This window comes from Colletotrichum phormii, assembly GCF_030913505.1.
Source record: "Colletotrichum phormii strain CBS 102054 chromosome Unknown BDP81scaffold_25, whole genome shotgun sequence".
In the NCBI taxonomy this organism is placed as follows: Eukaryota; Fungi; Ascomycota; class Sordariomycetes; order Glomerellales; family Glomerellaceae; genus Colletotrichum; species Colletotrichum phormii.
The window spans coordinates 204,723-230,067 of record NW_026851467.1 but is presented as its reverse complement, the minus strand read 5'-3'; the positions used below and the strand labels follow the sequence as shown (position 1 = coordinate 230,067).

The 25,345-nt window shown below is 51.9% G+C and overlaps 7 protein-coding genes across 7 annotated transcripts; 1 reads left to right on the top strand and 6 right to left on the bottom strand.

Moving 5' to 3' along the window:
* Positions 1–368: 368 nt before the first annotated feature.
* On the bottom strand, positions 369–2,359 carry BDP81DRAFT_453790 (integral peroxisomal membrane peroxin; the record flags this gene model as incomplete). The annotated part of the gene is made up of 2 exons (XM_060592864.1): positions 369–905; positions 965–2,359. The coding sequence occupies 2 exons, from the start codon at positions 2,357–2,359 to the stop codon at positions 369–371; spliced, it is 1,932 nt and encodes a 643-aa protein (XP_060440161.1).
* A 2,051-nt stretch (positions 2,360–4,410) lies between these two features.
* On the bottom strand, positions 4,411–8,754 carry BDP81DRAFT_111927 (uncharacterized protein). Its single transcript, XM_060581490.1, has 2 exons — positions 8,703–8,754; positions 4,411–8,603 (listed from the first exon to the last, which is right to left on the bottom strand). The coding sequence occupies exon 2, from the start codon at positions 8,455–8,457 to the stop codon at positions 4,600–4,602; it is 3,858 nt and encodes a 1,285-aa protein (XP_060440160.1). The 5' UTR covers positions 8,458–8,603; positions 8,703–8,754; the 3' UTR covers positions 4,411–4,599.
* A 479-nt stretch (positions 8,755–9,233) lies between these two features.
* Positions 9,234–9,991, bottom strand: BDP81DRAFT_111925 (uncharacterized protein). The gene is made up of 2 exons (XM_060581489.1): positions 9,982–9,991; positions 9,234–9,909 (listed from the first exon to the last, which is right to left on the bottom strand). The coding sequence occupies exon 2, from the start codon at positions 9,819–9,821 to the stop codon at positions 9,345–9,347; it is 477 nt and encodes a 158-aa protein (XP_060440159.1). The 5' UTR covers positions 9,822–9,909; positions 9,982–9,991; the 3' UTR covers positions 9,234–9,344.
* Positions 9,992–16,001: 6,010 nt separating this feature from the next.
* BDP81DRAFT_438023 (methyltransferase domain-containing protein) lies at positions 16,002–17,558 on the bottom strand. The gene has a single exon (XM_060591282.1). The coding sequence runs from the start codon at positions 17,228–17,230 to the stop codon at positions 16,418–16,420; it is 813 nt and encodes a 270-aa protein (XP_060440158.1). The 5' UTR covers positions 17,231–17,558; the 3' UTR covers positions 16,002–16,417.
* An 848-nt stretch (positions 17,559–18,406) lies between these two features.
* BDP81DRAFT_398689 (beta-lactamase) lies at positions 18,407–19,057 on the bottom strand (the record flags this gene model as incomplete). The annotated part of the gene is made up of 1 exon (XM_060588495.1): positions 18,407–19,057. One exon carries the CDS (start codon positions 19,055–19,057, stop codon positions 18,407–18,409), a length of 651 nt encoding a protein of 216 aa, XP_060440157.1.
* A 1,215-nt stretch (positions 19,058–20,272) lies between these two features.
* Positions 20,273–21,427, bottom strand: BDP81DRAFT_501703 (uncharacterized protein; the record flags this gene model as incomplete). The annotated part of the gene is made up of 1 exon (XM_060595540.1): positions 20,273–21,427. One exon carries the CDS (start codon positions 21,425–21,427, stop codon positions 20,273–20,275), a length of 1,155 nt encoding a protein of 384 aa, XP_060440156.1.
* An 865-nt stretch (positions 21,428–22,292) lies between these two features.
* On the top strand, positions 22,293–23,577 carry BDP81DRAFT_438022 (heme-containing dehydratase-domain containing protein). Its single transcript, XM_060591281.1, has one exon. The coding sequence runs from the start codon at positions 22,359–22,361 to the stop codon at positions 23,097–23,099; it is 741 nt and encodes a 246-aa protein (XP_060440155.1). The 5' UTR covers positions 22,293–22,358; the 3' UTR covers positions 23,100–23,577.
* Positions 23,578–25,345: the final 1,768 nt, after the last annotated feature.

The window sequence follows — 25,345 nt, the reverse complement described above, 5'->3', positions numbered from 1 at the left end:
GGAAGCACCATCCGCCCTTCCCACCAAACCACATGTCAAGGCCCAGAAAGAAGAAGTGACTTGCTGCATGCAGCCTGCGGCCTGCCGCGTCTGGTAGACTTACACACACAACACGTGCGTGTTTTCTGTCTCATTGCCCCAAAATCATACACTACTTACTACCTTGCCTTGCCTTGCCTTGCTTCGCCGAATCATGAATACTCTACAGCCGACAAACGCCGTCCATGCCCAAACCCCCCGTGCAGTGTGCCGTACCGTACCGTACCGTACCGTACCGTACCGTACCGTACCTTACCGTCCCAATCAGGATTCAATAGTAGGTAAGAGTCATTCGTAATCTTGAGCCAACCCCGGGACTTTGGCGCCCATTACTCCAAACTCATTCTGGCCTCATCGCCGATTCCCCATTGTCCGCCCTCCTTGCCCTGTAAAGCGAGGTTCAACTTCAATCCCAGCGCCGCAGCTTCCTCTTCGCTCTTGGCCTCACTTGCTCTACGACTGCGATCCTGCTCCTTGTCGGCTTTGCTGGCGACGCTCTTATCCGTCACTTTCCGTCGTAATGACGGCGCTTTGAAGAATGATCGTCCGCCGGAGCTCGTCGAGAGAGTTGATGCAGTGTCGTCCTTTTCTCTTTCCAGGTCCTTATCTGATAGGGTCAGGTCTTGCGCGGGGTATGTAGGGGAAACCATCTTTTCTTCGAGCGTGCTGTACCTCTGCGTCGTCAAGGCGGGACCCGGGGGTCCTGTTGTGGGCGAGCCGGGCCGGGCTGAGCTCGGTGCTTGTGAGGCGTCAAGTTCGTGTGCCATTTCATCCTCCGAAACCTCCACCAGCTCGGCGTCACGATACCACTTTCTCCGTCGTGTCCACCGTCCCCATCCGTCGGAGCCGCGGCGTCCGTTTTGCCACTGGTCCACATGTGTTAGTCACGTAGGTGTTGCACTCGGCTACAATAGTCGGAGCTCACCTTATTGTCGTAGTAGATCCATCCATTCTTCCCAGGTTCACCGTCATAGTCGATAGGTTCAGTCCCGTCATCCGGAACCCCGTCTACCCTCCATTCGCTTGCTTCAACCCACCGCCAGCGCATGTTGCTACCATCTTCAACTTCGGGCAGCTCAAATGTATCTCGTGAAGGCACAGGATTATTATGTTCATCAGTCCATGCCGACCGTTCGTAGGCAAACATGCTCTGTGTCCAGCCGAGGCCGACCCACCGTCGCTGGTTCTCGTATATAATAAAGGTGAACTTGACACCCGCGTCCTTGCTCGTGGCATTGTTGCCATGCCTGTGGGACTGCTTGCGCAACGCCTTGGTGAGCTCCGATGTTGCCGGCTTAGCCTGCACTTTGCCATTTTCTGCCGCGGTGATCTGGACCGGTACAGCCTTGACGGGCTTCTCAAATGTCAAGCCCGTGACCAAGGCTGCTGTCCTCCGGATCGTGGCGCTCCGCCATAAGAGCGTCCGGGCGACTCGCAAGAATCTAGCATGCCATGTCAGCACCAGAGTGCCGAAAAGCAGAGCCACACGTCGAGTCGTGATGATTCGTAGTGGTGGAAGCGTCAGGGCCATCCAGACAGGCGTGCAAAACAAAATCCGCACGAACAGCGTCGTCAAGGCTGGTCGTGTCGTCGCAGACGTAGGGGTTCGTTGCGTACTCAGGAAGTCGGTCAATTCAAGGAGTGGCTCGAGCAAGAGGTTACATCGCCCAGTGAACTCCTTCAAGGTCTCAACAATCTCGTCCAGTGTCTTCTGATGCCTTGTATTCGTCGCCTCTGACTCGCCCCGTTGATGACCCTTGGTCGTGTTCGTGGTTGTATTGCCCTTGGGCGTCGACTTCTGTGCCTTGCCCCCGGCCGTGCTTCCGGTATTCTGCGCGCCGCCGGGATCCTTGGAAGCTGGCTCTGTCCACCCACTACTGCTCAGCGGACTGAAGCGCCTGCCATACATTCCCAGTATCAAAGTCAGGACAACGACAATCGGTCCCGCCATGCGCACGACGATGTCGCCATAGAGGACGATGGCCCAGAAGGACGCCAGCAGGAGGAAGCTCTCCCACGGATCGTCGGTCGTCCATGTCAACAACCCGGCAAGCTTATTGAGGGGTAGGAGAAACGGATGCGAGTATGCTAATGCGCGGGTGATTTGCGGCGGCGTCGCTAGGAGGAGGGGCGACTTCTGATGAACGATGATGGTGGACTGGCGGGAGGAGCGGCTCGGGGTGGTTGCGGCGAGGGTGACGGGGGAGAAGGTCGCGTAGGTGGGAGGCGCGCCGGAGGGTGTGCCGTCGAAGCCGGAGCCCTGGGAAGGATCGTTTACGGAGTCGGCATCGGCGCCGCGGTGGGCCTTTGGGGTCGACATGTGGACTAGCCAGGGCGTATCCTGCAGCGGGTGACGGAATGGTTAGCCTGGCTTGTGGGTTGGAAGAAGGATGGATGCGTAGGTAGATGGATGGATGCAGCCGTGGCAAGCCGCCCGTCAGTGAAGCCGGAGGGGGGATGAGGTGTGTAGAATGGATGCCATTTGGGGTGGAATGCGATGTGCGATGAGTGTGGATGGGAAAGAAATGTGAGGCAAAGGACAGAGGGCAGACGAGCGGAAAGGTTATGACGTGGCTGATGCGTTGAAGGATGCCAAAGCGCAGTGGCAGCTGAGCAGCAAAGACAGAGAGACAGAACAGAGACAAGAGGCAACCGGGGTAGCTCCGTGACAGCGTGACCGTGTCTTTCAGTCTTGTCTGTGTGCCCATCTGCTGCCAGCAGCTGTCCCAAGCTCGGCTCCAACAACCTGAACAAGGCCAGATAGACAGACCGGGAAGCAGACATTCAAACATGCCGCCTCCGTCTCTATTCCTGTGTCTCTCGGCCACGGCGGAACAGGGCGGAGCCGGTGCGCTTCAAGGTCTGGGTATCCGCAGGCTGCTCCGTAATGACGAACAGACTACAGGGCAAGGATGATGGGCGAGGGTCGGGGGTGGGGGTGATTCGGGGAAGGGTCTCTCTCTCTCTCTCTCACAAAGGCAGCCATCAATGTCCGAGGTCCTCCACTGCTTCCGCAGACTTTCGGGGCCGCTGCGGCTTCTGCGCGTTGTCGTTGTCGTTGTCGTTGTCGTTGTCGTTGTCGTTGTCGTCGTGCTCGATGCTTCGAGAATGCGAGGGTTGACTCGGATCAAGTATTGGTGTTTGGTAGGTGGGATTTGCCAGAGAGAGGGCACAGCGGTGGTTGTCCCAGGATGATGGAAGAGAAGGGATAAAGGATCGGAGGAAACGAGGCTCTCTGCGATGGCATGCGCATAGCCTCCAAAGGCCGAATTCGATCGCAATTGTCCGACTCTGTGGATCGCAACGTCATCGGTTTCGGTCGCAGGTTGTAGGCAGGTTGTAGGCAGGCAGTCGTAGTTAGTCGTGGATCCGGTCGTCGCAATTGCTCGCTGGTCGCACTTTAAAGTGTCCGTCGCGGCATCGGACTGGCTGGATCTTTGTCCGGTTTCTTTCTCTCTTTGCACTCGAGGCAGAGGATTCGGCTTCTGAACAGCAGTTTGGTTTCTCTTGACTTGGAGCCGGAAGATGAAGCAGAGAGGAAGATATGAGCAAGGTAAAGGTAAGTAAAGAGGAGAGAGCACAAAGAGAATGGCAAATGGCAAAAGATTCGGGAAATGGGAACAAGTTCGGGACGTTGGGCGCTGAAGAAATGCGACGAGAACTGCGCTGCTGCACCCAGCTGGAGCTTCCGAGGCCCCTAAGCCGGTAAGGTAAGGTACCTAATACCACAGGGCAGCTTTCCCCGTTGGTCATCCCCCACGTGCCTGCCTGTGCTGGCAAAAGGTATTTGGGGTAAGCTCTGGCCGCTGCTCTCACGGGCTCCAACCTCTCATCTTCACCCAGCCTCTCACCTCTCACATCTCACCCGAGCTCTCACTTCAACCCCGGCAATCACATGCAAATTCACACCACCAAGACGCCCAAAGCTCCCATCCATCCATCCCCAGGTTACCCAAGGGAAAGCTGTCGATCCACTATTCATCCCAGCTGCAACTCATCCCGCATAAGGTACGGAGTATGGGTACGGATAGAGTTGGTCACGAGCATGGATCCGATCCCCAGTCCAAGACTGAAGTAAGTCCGGATAACAAGTGCCCGATGCTAGACGTGCCTGGACTTTGGATCAAGACTCTCATCTCACTGCCACCATCTTCACTCACAACCATTCGACGATTCTCATAAGACTCTTGATCAATATAGTTTCAATTTGTGCTACAACGCTCATTCAGGCATGCAACTGATAGCGCTCAACTAATACCATATCTCAATGTCGATAGCAAGGGAAAACTCTCGTAACATCCACCATGTTTTCCTTGTCCCTAAAACGCCTAAATCAGTCCACCGCGCGTATGAGCAGCATCGCTACTCCGCCCCGGAGTCTCCCATGTCTCTTGCGAAAGCCAGTCTACCCAGTAATATACGCATAACCGAGCCCAAATTGGGATTCACGGTCTCAGGATAAAAAGGAAACCCCCTTGACGCCGTTTAGTCATTCATACACAACACTGCTCCTGGATCCTCCATCCTCCATCGCCCTCGCCCTCACAGTGACATCTCATATCAAAACAGGTGCTGCATATCCGGGTTCTTGGCCGAAAGCCATCGATAGAACTTGGTCGCTTGCAGCTTTGCTCCCCGTTGGCTGCCCGTCACCGAGTTGGCCTCAAACACCAGTCTCTGCTCCAACCTCTCGCCCTTCTCCGTCTTGAGCTCCAGCTGTACTGTCGTTCCCGCCATCTTTGCTGCCTTGACTATGCTGGCATCCACAACCGCCTCCATGCCGTCCTCCTCCTTGCTTCGCATGATGCTGCTCGATTCGTCCTCCGCGTTGAATCGCAGGAATTTTCCCGGCTGCACCCAGTGCTGACTGCCCTGGTGAAACTCTGACACGTCGATAAAGTTCCCAACATCCCTCTTGCCTCCCAGAGCAGGAGACGCCGCCGCACTTCGGTCGATGAGAGGCGATTGAAGCGCCGCAGGCGTGACCCGCGGTGACTCCGATGCCCGGACTGCACGCCACTGCTCATTGTTGACCAAGCTGGCGTGTGTCAACACCTTGGGAGTACTACGACCCGAGGCAGTGCCGTTGCTCGTGCTGATCACCACCGTCTGTTTGATCGTCCCTCGCTCCTGGTCATCGTGAGCACTGTTACTGCTCATGCTAGCAATACTCATGCGAGGATCGGGTCGGCGAGCAGCGCTCTCGGCGCTGGCAGCGCTGGCACTTCGCGGGGGCTGAGGAAACGGGCTGTTCAACGCTGGCGACGCTGCCTCCTTGATACTCTTAGTGGACAGAGCGGGCGACGGCTGTTGGCTAGCCCTTGTCATTTGATCGAGATGAATTCCTTGGCTGGGCTTTTGAGGCAATGGGTGTCGGAGTGGCGCCGATTCAACAAGGTCTAGAGACGGCTTGGATGACAGAGGTCGACGGACTGCCTTTTCAGAGCTGGCTGCGTCGTTGACCAAGTCTGCAATCTGCAGCTTGGGGCTTATACGAGGGACTTCCTTGTGTAGACTCGGCGATTTGGAAGCAGCCTTCATCGCGCTCTGAGCCAAGCTTGCCATCGATGCTTGGTCCATCTGAGACTGGTTCTCGCTGTCTCGCGGGGCTCGTGTGGTTTCCGCCGCCGAATGCGCACTATCTTGAGCATTCTGTCTCTGAGAAGCGTTACTCCCGGCAATCTCAGTGAGCGCAGACCGCTCGGTTGCTGCTACGACTGTTGGCTGACTCGAGTCCGGTGATACGGTACTCATAGGCGCGCTGCCCTCAGTCCTAGGAGTGGAATTGGGAATCGAAAATGGCCCGTTCACAGCGATCTCTGCAGATGCTTTCTGAGGAGTCGCGGGGGTTCCAAGTGCGACTGTGACGGGTCCTCCACTGGTATTCGCGGGGATGGGAGTCGCGCTCTCCCTGCTAACAGCTCGATCCTTGGACGGCGAAACTTGGGCACCATCGTCCATTGTCACATCCTCCTTATCAACTGCTGCCTTGTCTTTCTTGGCTGACAGACGCGTGCCAGCAGCAGCTCCAGATCTCCCCGTCATCCAACTACTCTCGCTCAGCCGCGACGTAGGGCGCACCTCTTGAGTGCTGCGCCTGAGAGGCTGCTGAGGTGTTGTTGGGCCTTCCTCGATATCCGCCATGTCGTCATCTGAACCTTGGCCATTCCTACGCTTCGGCTCCACGTAGTCTTCGTCGTCCGAGTCGTCAGCTGGAGGAGGATTGTCGCCAAAGTCGTACATATCAACATCTGGTACAGGATCCGAGTCCGATGCCGAAGTAAACGACGGCAGCTTCGCGGGAATCGTCGCAGTCGTCGCCGTCTCTGTCGTCGACCCCACTTCTGCTCCTCCTGGTGATTTCCTTGCCTGCACATGGGCCAGCATGGCCTCAAACGAGTCGTACCCACGAATCTCAGCATACTTCTTTCTCGCGTTGTTGGCCGGGTCCAAAGGATCAGCAGATCGGTCTGGGTCGTCAAGTAGCAAAGGCTTCAGAATGAACTTCACGCCTAGCCAGCCAAGCCGAGTGTTTCCATTCTTCTCAAACCACAAAACGGGAACGTCCCTGTCCAACTCACGCGGCTCGCCGTCTCCGTAACCAGGCGCCCAACCACCAATGCCTTCGTCATTATATGTGTAGCATGTAGGTCGGATCTTCTTGTCGCAAAGCTGCGTGTCACTGAGCCAGCCATCCCATCCGCACATCTTCAAAGAGGTCCAGCCCAGAATCATAACGATGTAGAGCTTGTTGCTCCTCGGCCATTTTGCGTGGTAAATGTCACCTGGGATTGGGTTCATGATATGATCCGCACCACGTTGCTGTTTCTCCTCCTGTGGCCTGGCATCCAACTTCGTTTGGTAAGATCCGGCGCTGTTAGGGGGTGCCTGGAACGATGAATCGGAGACTGACGGGTCTCTGACGGGAGCCATCGTGTGAGCGGCCGACTGTCGTTTGCCGCCGGATTTCGGGCCGTGCAGCTGGTTCAGGGGCTTGTAACCGTTTTCGAAAGCAAGGCGGACGCATTCGTTGTTTACTGCAGCAAGCTCCTCTGTGCAGTCCACGACGTGAAATCCAATGGTTTCAACCGCCAACTTGTGCTCCTTCTTCTGATGACCATGCGAAGCTCCGTGGAGATGCTTGGCTGCGGCTGCCAGTGCGTTTTGCTTGAAATGCACACCGTGCTCATCGCATCGTAAAATGTAGAAAACATCCTCGAATTTGACGATATTGTGCTTGTACTCCGCTTTGCCGTTCTGATAGACTTCGGCGAATGTGATCGTCCTAGGGGCTATCGACTGTGGCGTATCAGTTCTCGCGCGCTTCGGATCTGCATCCCTAGATGACATGTCGCTAGCATCAGACTTCCTCTTTGCCATCTTGTTGTGGCGGTCAGGGTGGGAGTCTGCAGGCTGTTTCAACCCATCTTCCGCATGTAGTCGGCCCATACGGGAGCCCATCGGTCCAGCATTCATGGGCGGCAGAGGTACCCGGTTGCTACGATCGGCTAGATTAGGCTGAGAGCCATTGACAGGCTGTCCAGATCCGACTCTTGGAGGGCCGTAATGATTGCTTCCCAACGTAGGAACATGAGGTTGCGAAGGAAGCACTCTCGGGGCCTCATTTGCCGCGGGGTTGTTCACCGGTCGATTCGAGTGATACAAGGCTGAGGTGCGAGGCGAACTCTGCTGCGGGCCAGCCTGATTATGGTGAATCCAGGCCTGTCCTTGATTTGGGTGGCCCTGGTTAACCTGCTGTGACTGGCGAATTTGATGGTCGAGTTGAGACGGCATCTGAGCTGAGCTACCTTGCCCAGGCATCCCATTTGCTGGTCGCTGCTGAACGGGCTGATTTGGCATCATTGGACCTTGTGGCAAAGACTGACGTGCCTGTTGGGGAGGTGTGCTCATCGGCATGGTTGAGGGCGAGCCGCGCCCAACTGGACCAACGCGTGCGCCACCAATCTGAGCCGACGGGTTTGTTGTTGGCGTACGTCCCAGCATGCCAGCGTTCGGGGCGTAACCGGCGTTGCGCACAGGATAGTTGCCGGGAACAGGGAACCCTATGTGATGTTCGCGAAGAGCGTCCGTTTCCCGTCTCGCGCGGTCTTTTTCCTCGGCATCACGCCTTTGTTGGCAGGCGGCATATCGATGGGACCGTATTTCGTGCTGGTACTTTTGGAGAAGCTCGCGAGCTTTCTGGGGCAGATTTAACGTATCGGCGAAGCGGGCCTCGTCGTCGAGATCGTGGCATGCGTCACGCTGCTGTTGGGTGAATTTGGCGTTTACGTTCTCCTTTTCAGCCTCGAAGCGGGCTTTGAGCGCTTCGAACTCTGCAAACCAGCGTTTGCGATCCTGGTCTAGATCTGGTTGACCATTTTGCGACATGGTCGCAGTAGAAGATGAGATGCTCGTCATGGCGGCGAGACCGAGTCTGCTGTACGAGGAAGAGAGTCTGTCTTGTTCGCCCGGCAGAAGTTGTGATCAAAGACTCTGCTGATAGTAAGTCGACTGACTGACTCAGTTTGGACGACCCATGCCCAAGACTCAGCCACTGAAAGAACCTATTTCAGACATGGCATTAGATACTGCAGTCCAGGATATCTCAACCTTGCGGCTCAAAATAGCAACCAAAGTGAGAGATCTATCGATAATGACTGTACCTCAAGGGGATCAGGGCAGAATGAAGTATTATTCACTCAATGACCAGAATCAAGTAGTCTGCTCGATACTCGGGGGTTTACTGCGAGATTCGTAGTCCGCAAAGAGAGGGACGGACGATATCGACGATTGGTCAATTAGTCGAGATGTAACTCTCGACTAGAGCTCGCAATCAGATGCGATGTCCTTGGCAACGGCAGAACGAACGCGATGCGTAAGGCGGTACGCAAGGGGTCCTGGCGATAAGACTCGATGTCTCCTAGACAAAGGGAGTTGCGAGATGAAAAGTCGATGAGAAGTATAGGAAAAAAAAAAGTGATGAGGCCTCGATGTGTAGTCGTCAGGAACAAAGTACCTAAGGACGGCCCAGACGAAAGGTACTTTCGGTTTGGTAGGCGGCGTAGGCAGGCGCGGCGGTGGTAGTGAGACGTGTGGTCGTGGGTGGAGTTGTGTAGGTGGCAACTCAACGACGTCTGCCTATTGGGATTGCTTGTAGTTCGTACGGATTACCTGCTCGGTCCCGGTTAGGATAAGGTGCCAGGCACAAATAGAGTGAAAATGAATTAGATCCAGATCCCAGATGCAAAGATGCGGGACCCCTCGTCTATCCGTATGGTGGTGGTCGAAAATAGAACTGGAAGCTGTCAAGGGCGCCAGTACTTGCCACTTGGAGGGTGAAGTTGTTTGGACCGGGGGGTGTGGGAAGGTGAAGAAGAGGTGGGTGTGAAAGGCGGAAAAAAAAATAAAAAATTTGAAAGAAATGGGGGCGCGTGGTCGGTAAGAAGGCGGTAGAAGAATGGCAAACAACAAAGAGTAAGAAGGAAGATGCAAACAGTGAGTGAATGGGAAGATGAAGATGGCCAAGGATGACCGGTGATGAATGATGAATGAGGGACGAATATGTTGGGTAAATGGGTTAAGGTAAGGTAAAGAAAGGTATGGGAAGGTATGGAAGGGCGAGGAGTGGAAAGAAAGGAAGGAGGGAAATTAGTCCATTGTTTCGGGAAAGAGCAAATGCTATTGGGTCTGCCAATGAATGGCATTACTACTACATAATAACCGCCAGCTAAGGTAGAAGAATGGCAGGTGCGCCTCTGCCGCCCGTTCCTTCCTCTTACCATGCCATCATAGACAAGGTGAGGAAGGACCAACCAGACCGGGAAGTAAGGTGAAGTATCCGTAGGTAAGGTGAGGTAAAGAAAGAGCCTACTTTACTAGGTAGATACCTGGTAAGGCAAGGTAAAGCAATTGGAATGGAACCGCTCATCGCCAAGTACGTACCTGATATGCTTGCTATTCTACTGATCCCTTGAGATATTTGGCAAACAGTCAGAGCCCACGCCAACTGAAAAATGATCCTAGTACAAGAAGCGAGATGTCCAATTATTCCTACGATTGGATACTCGGAGGGGGGAGGGAGATGGGTGTACGGTGTCTAAGTAGAAGTGTGTAGCAAGACAAATGGAATGAGGATGGGCCGAGAAGAATGATGAATACTTTTAAGAAGAAAAAAAGGTAAGACCAGGGCCTACGGTGCTGAGTGCGGACGTATCCGTAGGCAGAATGCTCATTTGGTGGCTACTTGTACCGGACCAAGCTAGACTAGAGACAGCTAGCTGGAGTACGTCTGACTGGGCTGGAGTGTGTGCATGAGTGGTGAGATAATCAGAGAGTGTGTGTTAGGTTGTGTGTGTGTCAAGCACATGCAAGCTGTTCCTGGGGGGGATTTGGTTTATCAGCGCCAACGCCCGTACGGGTATTCGTACCTCTTACGGATACAGCAAATTGATTAATTGTCTGGGGGGGGGGGGGGGGGTTTTGGTTTTTTTTCCTGCTCCTCCGCAGCTCGCTCGCCTTTACGGAAAGAGAGACATTGCTCTCTCTCGGACCCGGCTGGGATTGGACAGCCATACGGCCAAGCGTCTTGGAACATTAGATACGTAACGACTACTTTAGTAGGTAACCCTTTCCGTTTTTGAGTTGCTGACACGGCAAGGTACCGGGGTACGTAGACTTCTCTAGGGACGGACCCATGGATACCTACACACTGGCTAACCGCGTATCTTAAGTCCGCGCATCTCTCACTCTCTCACTCTCATTCTCACTCTCACTCCATGTTCTGTCTTTCTCTCAAACACTCTCTCTTGGTCTCGCACTCTGATTATTATCCCACGCAATGGAGCCATCCGCCACTGCCCACCACTCATCGGAAACCCTACTCAGAAATGGACGTAGCGTTCCGAAGTGTGGGTACCCCCGTCACAGAAGCTCCAGAGGTACGGAGTACATACTTCACAGGCTCCCGCTCACTCAGTAATAAGGTACGTAGTACGGACGGTAAGGCGTGCCAATCCCTTCGACCGCGTATCCGTTATTATACCATACGAAGTATTCGTACGCCCACAGCCTTAGCTACAGTGTTCCTATTACACTCGTGGCACGGTAGGCTGAATCCGTACCTAAGCTCTCCTTCAGCTCGGCGCCACGCCCACTCAGTTCAAGCCCGCATCTCCAAAGAAATCCACACAGTCATTGCATTCATTGAACTCCCATTGAGCACCATCTTTTCCATCCCATCTCAAAAAGTATTGGACCGTGAGCTTCGACTCGTAGTGTGCAATATTGGACGTATCCGATTAGCCGAACATGTCCTCACCATTGGGTATCTCGTCGCATTAGTGAACTCCTCCGCGAGGGCAGCCAAAACACGCCAATTCGCCGCTCTCAAACGCCGTCGGGCTCACACTTCCATGTTCCACCCCAGACTCCCGAGTCCTCAATGATTATCTCCGGCCCCGTTCATCTTCTCGCTCTCGTGAGGGCGAGGCAGAAAAACTTTCAAAGACACCAAGATTGCCCATCGATCCATCATCCCCGTAGCCCTAGCCTCTCGCTCTCCCCTCTCATACACCCGGGGACCCACCACCACCACCACACCATTGATCCCTTAAAGAGGGGGGAAAGCGAACCTGCTGCTTGCCTCTCACTAATCACTAGGTACGGGACTCCATGGGTTCCATGGGTTCCATGGGCTCCAGGGAGACGGGAGCATTCCGCACGGCATCTGATTTGCGCCAAACCACGTATCACCCTGGGCCCCGCGCCCCTGGCCGCCATGCTCCCATGATTATGAAGTGTATCCGTCCTCCGTACTCCGTACTTTACCAGCTTACCATTGACCACCACTGGCACCATCAACTAGGTATTCGTACCCTTGCCTTGCCATGCTACAATATGCCATGCCGCTATGAGTGACCACCCTAGTCGCTCACTCACACTGCTCACCTCATCACACAAAGTGTGACAACGTCAATCACCGCCGCGGCGCCGCGCTTGACGCTACCGGTCTTACGAAGAAGCCCAAGCCTCGGATCGGTACGCAGGTACCTTACTTATCTTCTTCCGACTCTTCTCAAACACATTGGACAAAAAGATTGCATGGCAAAGTCTGGGCATGACTCTCCCACCGGTCTGACAGGACGTGAATCAGACTCAACCAGACCCTCACTCGTCAGTTTCTCCGCGTACTCTACAGCCTAACTGGACCCGTGACTTGGCACCACTCGCGAGGCAGGGCACGGGTATATTGCGCCGTCATACAGTTCATAGTAGCGTATTTCATTGGTTCACCTTTGAGCATTTTTGGTAATTTTCGCCCGGCGTCCCACGCGACTCATCACGGACCCCCTGCCAAACTATTACTTTCCCTGGCGCATTTGCACTTTCACCAGGACATTGGATCAGCCTGTACAGTCCGGGAGACGTTAGGTCGATCGGCATCGTGATCAGGGCCGACGAACATTGGCTTGCTTCCACCTTGTTTCCCGCCCGCTTACAGCTTACCTTATTCCTCTTAGTAGTTCCCGAGATCCGCGTACACCATTACGGCGGGAGTGTTCCGTATACGTTTTCACTCTCCGCCTGTCTTCACCTCGCCTTTAGGTACTAATGTTACCATGCTACGAGTTATTCGTACAGCGCACGCACGGGGCGGTGGCACACATCCGACATCCGTCATCCATGTCGCAGTTAAGTTGAGAGTTGCGGATTCGAAATTCTTAGATGATGCCGCTATTCCAAGACGAACCATGATTCCGCGTAGCCCAACTCAAAACATGCCTTTTTTATGATTTATTCCACTCGAAACCGCTCGCTCGCCGTGTCCGCGGCCAGCGTGGGATCTTGTCCGTGGATCCCTTTACAACTTGAACCCCAACCCCCCCCCCCCCCCTTTTCCGGAAATGCAGGCACGCACCATGACCAAACCATGCGCTGCCGGCTGCCGTACCGTAGAGATCTATACAACGGAATCGTCGCCGTGCTTTTCCTTTCTACTGCTATCTTATCACAGTAGAGCGTAATTTGACTTTTGGGCCTTTCTCTATCCGTACCGTCTGATTTTAATGGCATCCTGGTCTCCCCCCCGTTCGCCGTGGATTCTGAGCCAAACACACACAACATGGGCAAAATCAACTGATACTTGCTGCCCCCTTCTTGGCGTCGCACTGAACACGCACTCTCAGGAGGACCGGCGGCGCAAACGCCCAACCAACTCGCAGGAAACTAACACACAATGCTTGCAATGCTTGCAATGCTTGTTGACATTCTTACCGAATGAAGAAACTATTCGCACTATCCACCACCACGCAAAACCAATATTCTGTGCACGCAAGCATCTTTTCAAACCTCTCCAACATGCTCCCGTACTCTGTACTCATAGTCCAGTTTGCTTGTCTTGTTGGCCCCTCTCAAACATTAATTTGCTTCCGCTGTCCCAATGTCCGTCCCAATGATTACTTATTAGTCCTCAAACTCCATACTCCGTTCCGCACAGTCATGAACTCTCTCTTGACAGGTCACCACATTAGCCTTTCCGAACCTTCTCGGCGCTGCCTCACGATACCCACACCTACTGTACCTGGCTCGGTGTTCGCATTCAAAACTCTGTGCAGCCCAGTGCAACTTCGTCCAGCTGAACCATATTGGTCCCCCGTTATCCGTACTCCTGTCTATTTCTGTGACTCAATCCCAATCTGGTGCAACTCTAATACCTACTGCGGACGGTCAGTCCGATATACCCATACGCACCCGCCATTACTCATGCAACTAAGTGATAGAGCGTGCGCGCTGCGCAGTGCCTCTATTCAATGCAGCCAACGAGCGTTCGGTATTCGGGACCCGTGTGCCCGTGGACGTCCTGTCAGACAACAAACTACAACATCTGTGGCTGTGGCTTCAATTTGCGTTCCTGAGACCTGAGTGAGCCGTGCATACCGAGATAAGTGTAGGGCGTATCCGTACGGATACATTCACCCAAATATTATTACAGCTGGCATGCAGAGCTTGACTCAAATGACGCCATGCATACCATGGATTACACATCCATGGTCAATCATGAAAGGAAACACGGAGGCAGAAAGCAACCAAAGGTGGAGGAATGAAAGTCCGGATTGCCCGGCCTCCTGAAGTTCCTCGGCCGCAAGGAGGGACCCCCATAGTAGCCGAGACTTCGTAATGTCGTACAAATCCATCCCCTTCAATATCGGCATCCCACAATATGGGGCCCAATCAGGGATGCTTTTTTGCGAAAGCGAACAACTCTGTAACTTTGATGGGACCCGTGCCTCTACTGTACAAGCTTGGGGCGAACCAGTCCCCTCTAGGCTCTAGTATTTCTCTAACACCTTGTCAACGCAAGGTCACACACACACGCTCACGCACAGCCGTCTCCGCAACCCATATTGTTTTATGCCACACTGTAACAGTAACAACCTTCTTCTGGAAAGGGCGCGGCAGGCACAGAATGACTAATGAGACCCTTACGCCCTACGCTGCCGTGGTAGACTGACTGACTACCTGCGTATTCTCCTTATGGTTCCTCAATGGCCGTTATCACCGCCGGGCCAATCAATCCTTCGACTCCTTCCTTTTCTCGGCATCTTTGACTATCCGTACGAAACCATGAACGTCAGTGTATCAACTGCAGGGCCAAGTCTTACGAGCACTATTCCCTTTTCCGCCCAATCCCCGTCCGCCACGCATGTAATCGGTAAATGGAGAGGATGCCCGCCACACTTCTGCATTCATAGCAGCTCATGTGCCTGTTTCTTACCGCCAGGCGGCAGAGCAATAGGCTATACGGGGATACAAGCTATTGCTAGCTTGGGATAGAAGGAAGCTCTGATTTGCCGTCTGCTTCCCAGTCTGCATTGCGCCATCGACACCTACAGCCGCACTATCGGCCTGTCAAGTTGCGCATCATGCGAGTCTGAGTCAGTGAGAGTGTATGGTTGGCGAGCTCTACGCCTCTTGTGCAACATGAATGAAAGTTGAGGGCCATTTAGATGCTTAAGCCTGCTTGTCTGGGTGCCAGATTGAGACTGTCGTATCAATTTTCGTACCTGATTTGATATCTGAATCGTAGAGTTGTGTTGAAACACCCGCCATACACTATAGCTGCTCAAACATGTTGATTACTCTTCTCATCAGCAAATTGATGAAACGGCAGTTGTGATTTGGAACCTCACAAATCCCATCATCGACTTCACCCGTCGTCCATATCATCACCGAACGCTTCTTGCCGTCGGCCATGGCATGGCGGAGCACTCCGACCATAGACGAGGTTCCAAAGTCCCAAACCTGAATCCCTGTCTCACTAGGCGCAGATCACTAATCTCCATCAAAAATCCGCCCTGTCCAACCGAGGGGCGGGCGATGTAAAGGATCACCTTCCTCAGTAATCACTAATAGCTGACATGACACAGACGCTGATCACTAAAGAGGCGAACTCTACGCATAGCAAGTGCATTTACAGAAATTCGTATAGTATGGTAGGGTTTACGAAAACTCGGACCGATACCGAGAATTCGCTGGGATAGGACGTGTGTCCAAAGCTTCACTACGTTTTGCTTTCCTGCGAGGTTGTATGTTTTCTTGTTGTTTCTGCCTTAAGTCCCCGGAAAGAGGGGGCTCAAACGCAAACTAGTGAGTGGTGTCTGGATGCCGAGCAGTGCGGGTGCCCCTTAGTAAGAAATCCCACAGCAGCCGTGTCCGTGTCAGTGTCCCTGGCCGAGCCACGAGGTTCTCGCCAGTCATCCCATGTTGCGTACAGTGTCTACGAGTACCGAGTGTTCATAGGAGAGGGGAGTAGCCTGTTGTGTATGAGTAAAGTTTAAAGTTATTCTGGACATTGCGCCGACGCTTTAGGGATACTCCGCAACAAGATGCACATAGGAAAAGAGTCGAGAAGCTCTTGACTTGGGCTAACAGGAAGCTCGGGTCTTATTTACCAAGATTGCCCGCGGGGGGCGTGGATCGCGACTGGGTGGCACGTAAATATTTCCCGGCCCCGAAGGCCCAGCTAATCCTTGCGCCAATATGTGCACACTTTCGGAATACCGGATTATCTATCATGACCCAAGGTGTAAGGAATGGTGCCCAACGGAGAAACCGAGGCTTAATTGCAGCATGGATTATCGCGAGAAAACTACCGCACTTTTGACCATTGTAAGCAAATTCTCCGTGGCTATGTTTCAGAATCTAGTTCTAGAGCATGATGAGATGCCAGACTGTATGCATCTGTCAGAGAACAACGCCCACATCACGAAGACATAGTCCACATGGTTGTGTCCTAGCCGTAACAGTTCCCTCTTTCTGTGTGGGATCGTGATCAACCAGCTTTCACAAGGTAGAAAAGAGAAACAAGCAACTGAAGCTTTTACTTTCTCTGACATGTAATTCGTGTGCCTCCAACCTGACCTCCAGAGAAGACTTCATCGACAGCATCATAGAATGCCGTGAGATCAGCATCTATCGACGGATCTTTCTTGTAGGCTTCTGCACGCTCATGCACAAAGTCGGACCAGACGGTCGACATATCAACCCAGCCAGTCACCTCGAATCCAGCCTTCTCGAGCTCTGCGATATAATGCTCTTTGTCAGGCAAGTCCGGACAGGAAACCGAGCTTCTCAAGACTTCGAGGGTCTTGGCATCCAGAGTTGTGCGAGCGAAGAAGTCTTCAATGTACATCTTGCCTTCTGGCTTGAGGACACTGTGTGCTCTCTTGAACAGGGCTTCCCGCTCCGGGATGTGCAGGATGCACAGGAATGAGACGATGTGGTCAAACGGCGCGCCCATTTTAGCTGGGTCAAGTTCGAGGAAGTTGTCGTTAGTGGATGTCGCATTTGCCCCAGCACCCGATTTTTCGTTTATGGTTTGAGCAATGTCGTGAATCTCCTTTTGCAGCTCAATGCCAGCTGTCGTAGCATCGAAGTGTCGGTAGAGGTATCTGCCCGTGCCGCCGAACCCGGATCCGATATCGAGCACCCGCTCCCCAGCTTGTAGGCCCAATTCCTTGGCAGCATTTTTAATCGCATCGTCGCCCAGGTAGTGCATGCAGTCAAACGACTTTGTGTCCTCTGCCTCCCATTCCTGCTTCTCCTTTAATTTGTCAAGCGTGCGGTGAACCCGGTTGAGCTTGTAGAGATTCATGTCCGGAACATCGGAGGCGGTATTGCGAGTTGAAGGCATGGTGAATGGGGTCCCGGTAGTTGGTTTCGGGGTTCTCGGTCTCGGTTCTAGTCGGCTGATTGTAGACAAGAGACCGATTCAGAAAGTCTCTTTAGGTCCCCGGCAGTACGAGATCTGAGCCAATGCTAAACAGAATGGTACAACTCACTGGCCTTTTGTACTGGTCCATACGAGTAGGTAGCTCCCTTGGATGGCGCCGTTGGGATACTTCTTGTTTTGTTGGTGGTAGCGCCAATTTACCCCTCGCTTTCACCGTCGACGTCACACATTCGTCTTGCGGAACATTAGAGGTCGCACGTTCCGCCAGGGATTAAAGTTCCGTTCCGCGATAAAAATTGATAATGCGGCTGTGCTGAGAGATTGCTATCCTATATTTAGATGGTGAGACAGACCAGACACCTTGTAAGAAATAGCTGACGTACCTTGTGAGACAGTGTCTATCACGCAGTGTGATGCTGTAATTGGTTACATTTCCATGTAGCTGCATAAGTGGGCGTTATCTCACTGTCTGCCTTGATAGAGTCGAGGTTCCGGAGATAAAGATTAATACATGACAGAATGAGGGGTGATGCATCGGACTCGCAAGATTATTGGAACTTTTCCAACTTCAAGAGTGGGGGGAACCAACGTGAAGGCCGCAGATTGACCAAGCCTATTCATGTACATTTGTTCTGCAATTGACGCTCAATAAGATTGAGTCTCGACTTTTGTGAATATAAGGCCGTGGAATTTCGGTTGTTCAAGTACAGTGTTTAGTTCTGCTTCGTATGAAAACGCCTCAGCAGTTACTCATTGAGCTGCGAACATAGTCTTAGAGCAAATAATGAGACGTGCCGAAATATTGCAAACGATAGAGCTCTACAATGGTACACGCCAATTAGGAGTCAGTCCCATCTGCCTAAAAGCAACTGTCCTGGGGATTGCTGCCAGGATCGCAATCAATACCATTGGATCCAGCATTGTGCTTCTCTCAATCCTCGAGAAAGGAACTGTCGGCTAAAACGTCACTTGGTAATTGTATTGTTGCCCGAGTAGGCAGGCGTGCTCTCGATTCAACACTTCCAGGACATTGATCCCAAATTTGATCCCTCTGTTCTCTTTCAGGCAGTCTCGTTTGTTCGTAGCTCCCGACCTTCAAATATCACAATGCTTTGGATTGTTCCACACCAAGTCGCATCAATTATTATTGCCCCTTCCACGGCTTCTCCGGATGGTATCTGCGTTACTCTGATGCACTTCCTCGTACTGCGCAAAGTATATCAAGTCCCCGCTCTTGACATCTGCATCGACAACCTGGGACAGAGGTTGATTCCAAGCTGCTGGCTCCGGCACATCTTCTGTCATGGCAGCAATGTACCGAAGCGTTGCGTTGATGAAAGTTGAATTGTAGCCACCTGCGGCAATTCTGTTTGGTTCTCCATGCGCAGGCAGGATCTTTGAGATGGGGAAAGTCGCCATTCGTTGAAGCTCTGTCTGGTGAGTTGGCAAGCTCTTGGCATCAGCGATGAAGGTTGCCGTATCCTCTACAGTATCACCAGCGAAGATCAGTTGCTTCGAAGGAATGTAAAGAATCGTTCCATCAGGTGTGTGAACCTGAAAATTGTGCAGTTCAACAGACAGGTTGCCAACCTTCATCTCTTTCTTCCCAGTGTAAAGCTCGGTAGGGGGCACAGCAACGATGGCTGGGCTGTCAGCAGCAAGATCCTGAGTCCTTCTCTTCACTGTTCGAGCCGTAATTTCGTGTCCGACAATCGTAGCTCCCCCCTTGGAGAAAATTTCAGTGCCAGCGATGTGATCATTGTGAAAGTGGCTGATCACTACTGACATCTTGGTGACACCTTGACTCTGGACATGTCGCATCACAGCACCTGCATGGTCAGGAGTGATGTGAGAGTCGTATATGATAGCTTCGTTGCCATCGATGATGGAGTATGTTGATACTCCCAGCGTGAATGCACCGTCATCAAGCCAATTGGGTTGATCGGAGGCGAACCTTTCTCCGGTACGCCCATCATAATAGGCAAAGATGCCTGGATAGGGATTAAGAATTCGGAGACTCTGCAATGGGTCGCCTCCTCTGGCCCTGCCTACGATTCTGGATATGGGTCAGATAGATCACCTCCGTAAGACTTGCTCCAACATACCCTGGATGCGAGAAGGAACCGATGGAATCACGCCGGGAAAGCCCGCAGGCACTGGCAAGGCCAGCGAAGCTCAGAAGTAAACCCTTCATCGTATCAGCAACAATCTCCAACCATTTGACTGAGATGCGGGGAATTTGCGAAATCTTACGGGCAGCATAACAACTCGTTGATGGGGCTGGCAAAACGTTGGGGGGTATTTTGAATGAAGGTACGAGGGTCTTGGATAGTAGCCTCACGGGATGCAGTGGCTATTGAATGCTGCCGCGAACCTACGCCAAGTTTTGAGTGCCATGATGTCTTCAAGTGATTACGACGTCTTTAATTCCGGGCTGTATATGCTATGAAACGGCATGAAACGCTGATGAACGTTCCCGAACCATGTTTCGTCTGAATTTGTAGATTATATCAGAAACCGACAGCCGGAGGCTTGAGCTTAATCATGCATCTTTTCTGTAAAGCTTGGAATCTGATAGGTCAGAGACTCTCGGCCGAAAAGACGAACACTGTTGTTTCGTGTTGTGATTGCGCCTAACTCGTGCGTCGTTAACGACAGAGGTCCTGATCTAGATCATTGATATTCGACATCAGAACGTAATACATGCACGAGGCTAATGCCCAGACAAGAAAGTTCTGCTTATACAGCGTGGCTCGATTCGCGCGGATTCGAAGATGTTCAAGAGATCCTATAAAAAGCAAGAGTAGCTAAAGACTCAATGGTAGGGTACCTCTAAGAACTACTAAAATGTCTTCCCCCGCGACTCCATTCTCATAATAAGGCTGCGAGGCTTGTGAATGATATTAAAGCCTACCAGTTGAGTATATTCACAGAAAGCTGTAGTTTTTGTACAACGTATCGACCGAGAGATGGCTCCCAGATTCTCAGACTTCTGATCGTTTCTCATGCAAATCTCTCATCAGTCGAGGTTCTTTCATCCATGCCATGTGCACCATTAAATGGCGAAGGCGAAATATCACACACACATGGCTGAGGGGTACTGCATGGCGAAAATTTTCCAACGTGAAGCATGCCCTCATGTCTAAAGGCAATGAATAAGCTCATCATGATGAAGAAGCCTATCAAGAAGCCAATGAGAGTGATCCATAAGACGCACCACAGCCAAGCTGGAATGAATATTCCCTTGTGCCGCGAAGCGGTGGAAGCGTGCTCGGAATCATTGTGAGAAATAGTCGTCTCGATAGCACTATTAGAGTCTTCCCTTGGAGCAGACTGTTGAGGGGGAGTAAGGCCGGCCAAGCTCAAACGGAATTCTGGTGCATCGAGTGAATTAAAGTGTTCGTGGAATCTAGTGCGACGACCAACCTCTGGTTCTTCGACTGTCTTGTTAGTCCCACCGTTTGTTTGACTTTCTTGGTCATGTTCTATAACAGATGTAGCATTGCACAGATCGGATTGCAGATCGTCCGAGAGTTCTACTGCCCCGACTGCATCTTCAAATGTTTGGCTCAAGTTTTGGTTTTCGACTGCGATATCTTCCCTGTGGAGGCCATTTTCCACGAATAGGAAATCGGAAAGGTCCTTGTCTATGGCCTCTGAGGCTTCATCATTCGTACCTCCAGCATATAGTTGAGAGCTCACCGGACCTGGTGTCAAGGCTTCTAAGTCTTTGTACGTCTCCTGGAGTCTGATTCGTCTCTGGGCGAGTTCGCCTTCCGTCATCGGCTCAGATTCATCCGAGTCAATTTCGTAACTGCCGCCCACACAACTGCAACTATCCCAAGAGTTGCGTGGTTGCTTGCCATTGTGTTCTAATGCCCAATGAAGATAGTCGTGAGTCCCTGCATCACCAGAGCGGTGAAGTCTGTCTCTTGAATTCTCACGCTGTTCCACGATGTCAGGCAGATATTCTGGAAGGGGATGATTGGATACTTCTTTTTTTGCCGATGCCAGAGACATGACAGGACTTTGATATTCTCTGATCAGAATCGGCCTACTCGCGTCTTCCGACCTCAGAGCGGAAGCAATATCAAGCTTCAGGATCGGCCTTGAACGAGTAGGCCCCTGGATGGATTTTTTGGCGCTTGTAGAAGACATTGCTGCTTCGGATTTCTATGAGTAAAGGATTTGATGGTTGCCTCGTAGGAAGAAATCAGGTAGAGATATCGCAGTGGGAATTTTGAGTCGTAGGTAGTCGCTGCTACCCTGTCTTTTGTATGTGAGTCTAACTGCTGTAGGAGGACGGAAGTGGTCCAGAATCACAAGCGCCTTAAGTAGTATGCAACCCAGGCATAGATCAAAATGCTTCTCAAGTCTTTGTCTAGGAAATATCGGAAATTGCTTTGTGTACACATTGGTTTCAAGCCAACACCTAACATCCGCCGTATTGCCGCTGCCTTTCTTTGGTCTGTTCAATCTTGTTAGAAACCGTAACGTTTGCAGATTTAACATGTCCTCCGAACAGCATGCTACAAAGTTACAAAGCGGATCGCATTTGTCGCAAACCTGCTCTCATAGGGGGATTAGTAAATTTGGCATCTCTCTTTAGTCTACCTAGGTCAACTAAGCCACCTTTTATTGCTCCGCCTCAAATATGTTAGGTAATTCATGTTGCTACACTTCCGGCTCAATATATCGAGCATCTAATTGCTATGGATAGGACTTATACCGATACCACTCATGTCGCATCTGCATTTGTTTCTTCGAAGGACACCTACTTACCAAGATGATCCTTACAACTAGAAGAAGCCTTACTGATTACATAAGATGGTGCTTCCTGGCGTCACGAGCACCCTCGCTGAGCCCGCGGACTTGTCCCAACCGTCGGGGCCAGAAATAGCTCCGGGCTCCCGCCAGTGACAATTAGTGTTAGTAATAGCTTGCTCACAGTGGACTGTGGCCATGAGATCGACCTGCGTTCTGGAATCCTGATCCCCAATGCACGACGCAGCACCGAGCTGCCACTGGGGTTTATCGTGCCTTTTTCTCACTCAAGCGTACATCTTCTGTAACAGTCAAGAAATACACAATGAAGGAAATGCCCCCAGGCATGCTAACCTACCCTCTTCGGCGACCAGAGGGTCATCGGCCGCCGGTTCAGCGATGGCAACTTACCCTCGGCAAAGACGTACAGAAAGTATTCACAGCATATGTCGGCGTACAACCTCATCGCAGCGCCATTGATAATTCAACAGCAGTAAAACAGGCAACCGATGCTGTCGAAGCATGGCTCAGCACAGATACGGAGGATAGGCCCCTTTCAACCGAGAGTTTCAATCATTTAGAGGGGGATGATGCTCCGAATGCACATATCTGGGTCTTATATTGGAATGATCCTGTCAAAGGAGAAACAAACTTGCAGAAACTTGACTTTACGTCTATTTACGCCAACCTCGCACCAGAAAATCGAATGCTGGTTGGCTTATGGAGGGAGAGTTTCAAGACACCTATCTCACGGCTTAAAACAAATTACTCTGGACTTGACTACCTCCCTGGCCTAGCTAGGCTCCCAGAGACTGGTACCAGAGAGCATCAACTGTCAGCATACTGGAGTGCGGCAAGGGATCGGATTCCAGCATCAGCTCATGATCTTTTCGAAAAAGACGAAGACGCTGACATAACAAGACCAGGGGATATTCCTGATGGACTAGGGAAGCACTTGACTGGAACAAATTACCACAACATGGTTCATATCCGGTCGGGTCAATTTTGGGAAATTGTTGTCCCGAAGAGGCAGAGTCGTACGAAACAGAGCTGGAACCAACCTTGAAGGCGGGCTTGGGTTACCTGTGGGAGAATCGTGAAAAGGGTGGTGCCATGGGATTGCGATTCTTGGGTAACAGAGACACCAATGGTCACACCAAGAAGGAGACTTGCGGTGCTGGGTTATTCACGGACCTGAGTTCTTTGGAAGAGTGGTCCAAAAAGCATCGCTCTCATCTAGCCATTTACATCGGCGCCATCAAACACGCGAAGACTTGGGGAGAATCAAGGAAGTTTCGGACCTGGCACGAGGTCTCGGTGCTCAAGAGGGGAGAAGCAACATTCGAGTACCTGAACTGCTTGCCTGTGACTGGGGTTATGAGATTCGTCTCTTTGGATACTGTTGGATTCACAGGTGGAAAAGGAAAATACTCGAGTATCGTGGGTAGCAACGATCACCGACTGTAGTGGTGATATTGCTTGTTCTTGTTGTTCTTTTGTGGAAGTCTAACCAGGTGCCAGCGGCGGCAGGAAGTCTGGGGTATCCCATCGAGTGCTGCAAGGCGACAGTACATTGAGATGCGGGGGAGCAGCCAATCTGGCCACTTCGGGCCCCTTTTTCCAACCAACCAACGTAATTGATAATAGATACTTCCAATTACTAGAGATTCTGCGTATGAAATCGGTACCAGCAATCTTCTGAGTTACAGAGAGCTACATCGCACTCGAGGCAGCCCATCCTCGTGTACTTCCCAGGGATACCGGGCTCAACCTCCGGAGGCTCGCGGGGCCGAACAGTGGCATTATCACATTGCTCCGGCGTACAGTCGGCAGTGCAGGCGGCGGCGAGGTCCTCGGGCAGCAGGGCAAAGATACACGACTTCGCCGAGCCCGTGGAACGGCCAGATCCGTCAGAATCGTCAGAATCCATTAATTGAGTATTGGTAATGATGGATTTGGTAGATGTACCGGAGTGGAAATCATAGGGGCAACTCAAGCAGTGGATGTACCAGATGCGGTGCGGGGTAAAAGGGGGCCCGTTATGTGGAGCCAATGTACTGTCGCCTTGCAGCACTCGATGGGATACCACCCTCGTGTGGCTGAGCCACACGGACCACCGTGGCTGGAACGGACCGCGGCAGCAACCTCCTGCTGCCTAATGTAGGCCTATTCCAACAGATACTGTTCCGGAGATCAAGTAGGACTACTATTTCTTTATATGACCATTTATAGTCGAGAGTCGAAACGCTTGAGCGAGCATTTTCAGGTCGAGGCTTCGCTCACATAGAGATCAACGCGAAAAAAGTGGTGATTAAAAATGAGAGAATGGCTTGTTGAACTCTTGTTGTCAATATTGTGGTAGACTTTCCCGAGTGTCCATGCCGTACTTACCACTCTCGCTTAGTCGTTGCTGTAGAAAATTGATGGTTGACCTTCATATTTGAGTGAGTAGCGAGTCCATGTCGGATCGATTCGCCGGAGTCTGGTGTCAGTCTCGGAAACCGAAGTCACGAGATGTTTAATGCAAGTTTCGGCCTAACCGCAGTCTCCCAAATAGCCGTAACTTGTCAGACTTGAAAGTGCAAGGACAAGTATTCGCCAAGGGGCCAAGAACACGAAAGGCTTTTGTTAACCGAAAGACCCGTCAATTGACAATCGGGTATCCCACATGTGTGGAAATAAAGGTTTTAGCATCTTGGCATGCCTCCCACTTGACGAGAAAGTCTACGGCTACTTATTTAATAGTGTTGGCTCAATGCGCCCACCGGACCACGGTGGGCCTGACGCGCAGTCCGACCGGCATTCCCTACCTAGTAAGCAGGGGTAATTTTCGTATGGGAGGATTGCCAAACCATCAAACACTAATGTTTCCTTGTCAACTTCTTTCTTAGCACTGGATGAAATGCAAAAGGAAGGCAAAGTCGAGATGGCTAGAGTCTGGGTGTTATAGTTGTGTTTAGGTGGTGGAGTGCCTGACTAGGGGCATTCCCTAAGGCACGTTGAGGAAAACTTGCTCAGTGACGGAAACTATATGTACCCACAACTACCTAAATGCAGTAGAGGGATCTCTCTTTTGTATATGGCGCAACGGTACAATTCCGAATTCTGTCACTCAGTCTCCGGACAGCCACAATCAATTGAATGAATGCATATGACGTGCAGCAACGAGAATCCATAAGCGACCCGGGCCAACAGTATTCATCTCAAGCAGTAGGATACACGTTGAAAAATAGCTAGCAGACGTGCATGTCAGGTTTGGGTCTGGACCCTACTCGCTAAGGTAGGTCCATGTTTCGACTGGCCCTTGAACCA

Excerpts from the sequence above, each read along its gene's own strand:
- BDP81DRAFT_111925 (XM_060581489.1), bottom strand. The coding sequence starts at position 9,821 with ATGGTAAGAGGAAGGAACGGGCGGCAGAGGCGCACCTGCCATTCTTCT.
- BDP81DRAFT_438022 (XM_060591281.1), top strand. The coding sequence starts at position 22,359 with ATGAAGGAAATGCCCCCAGGCATGCTAACCTACCCTCTTCGGCGACCA.
- BDP81DRAFT_111927 (XM_060581490.1), bottom strand. The coding sequence starts at position 8,457 with ATGACGAGCATCTCATCTTCTACTGCGACCATGTCGCAAAATGGTCAA.
- BDP81DRAFT_438023 (XM_060591282.1), bottom strand. The coding sequence starts at position 17,230 with ATGCCTTCAACTCGCAATACCGCCTCCGATGTTCCGGACATGAATCTC.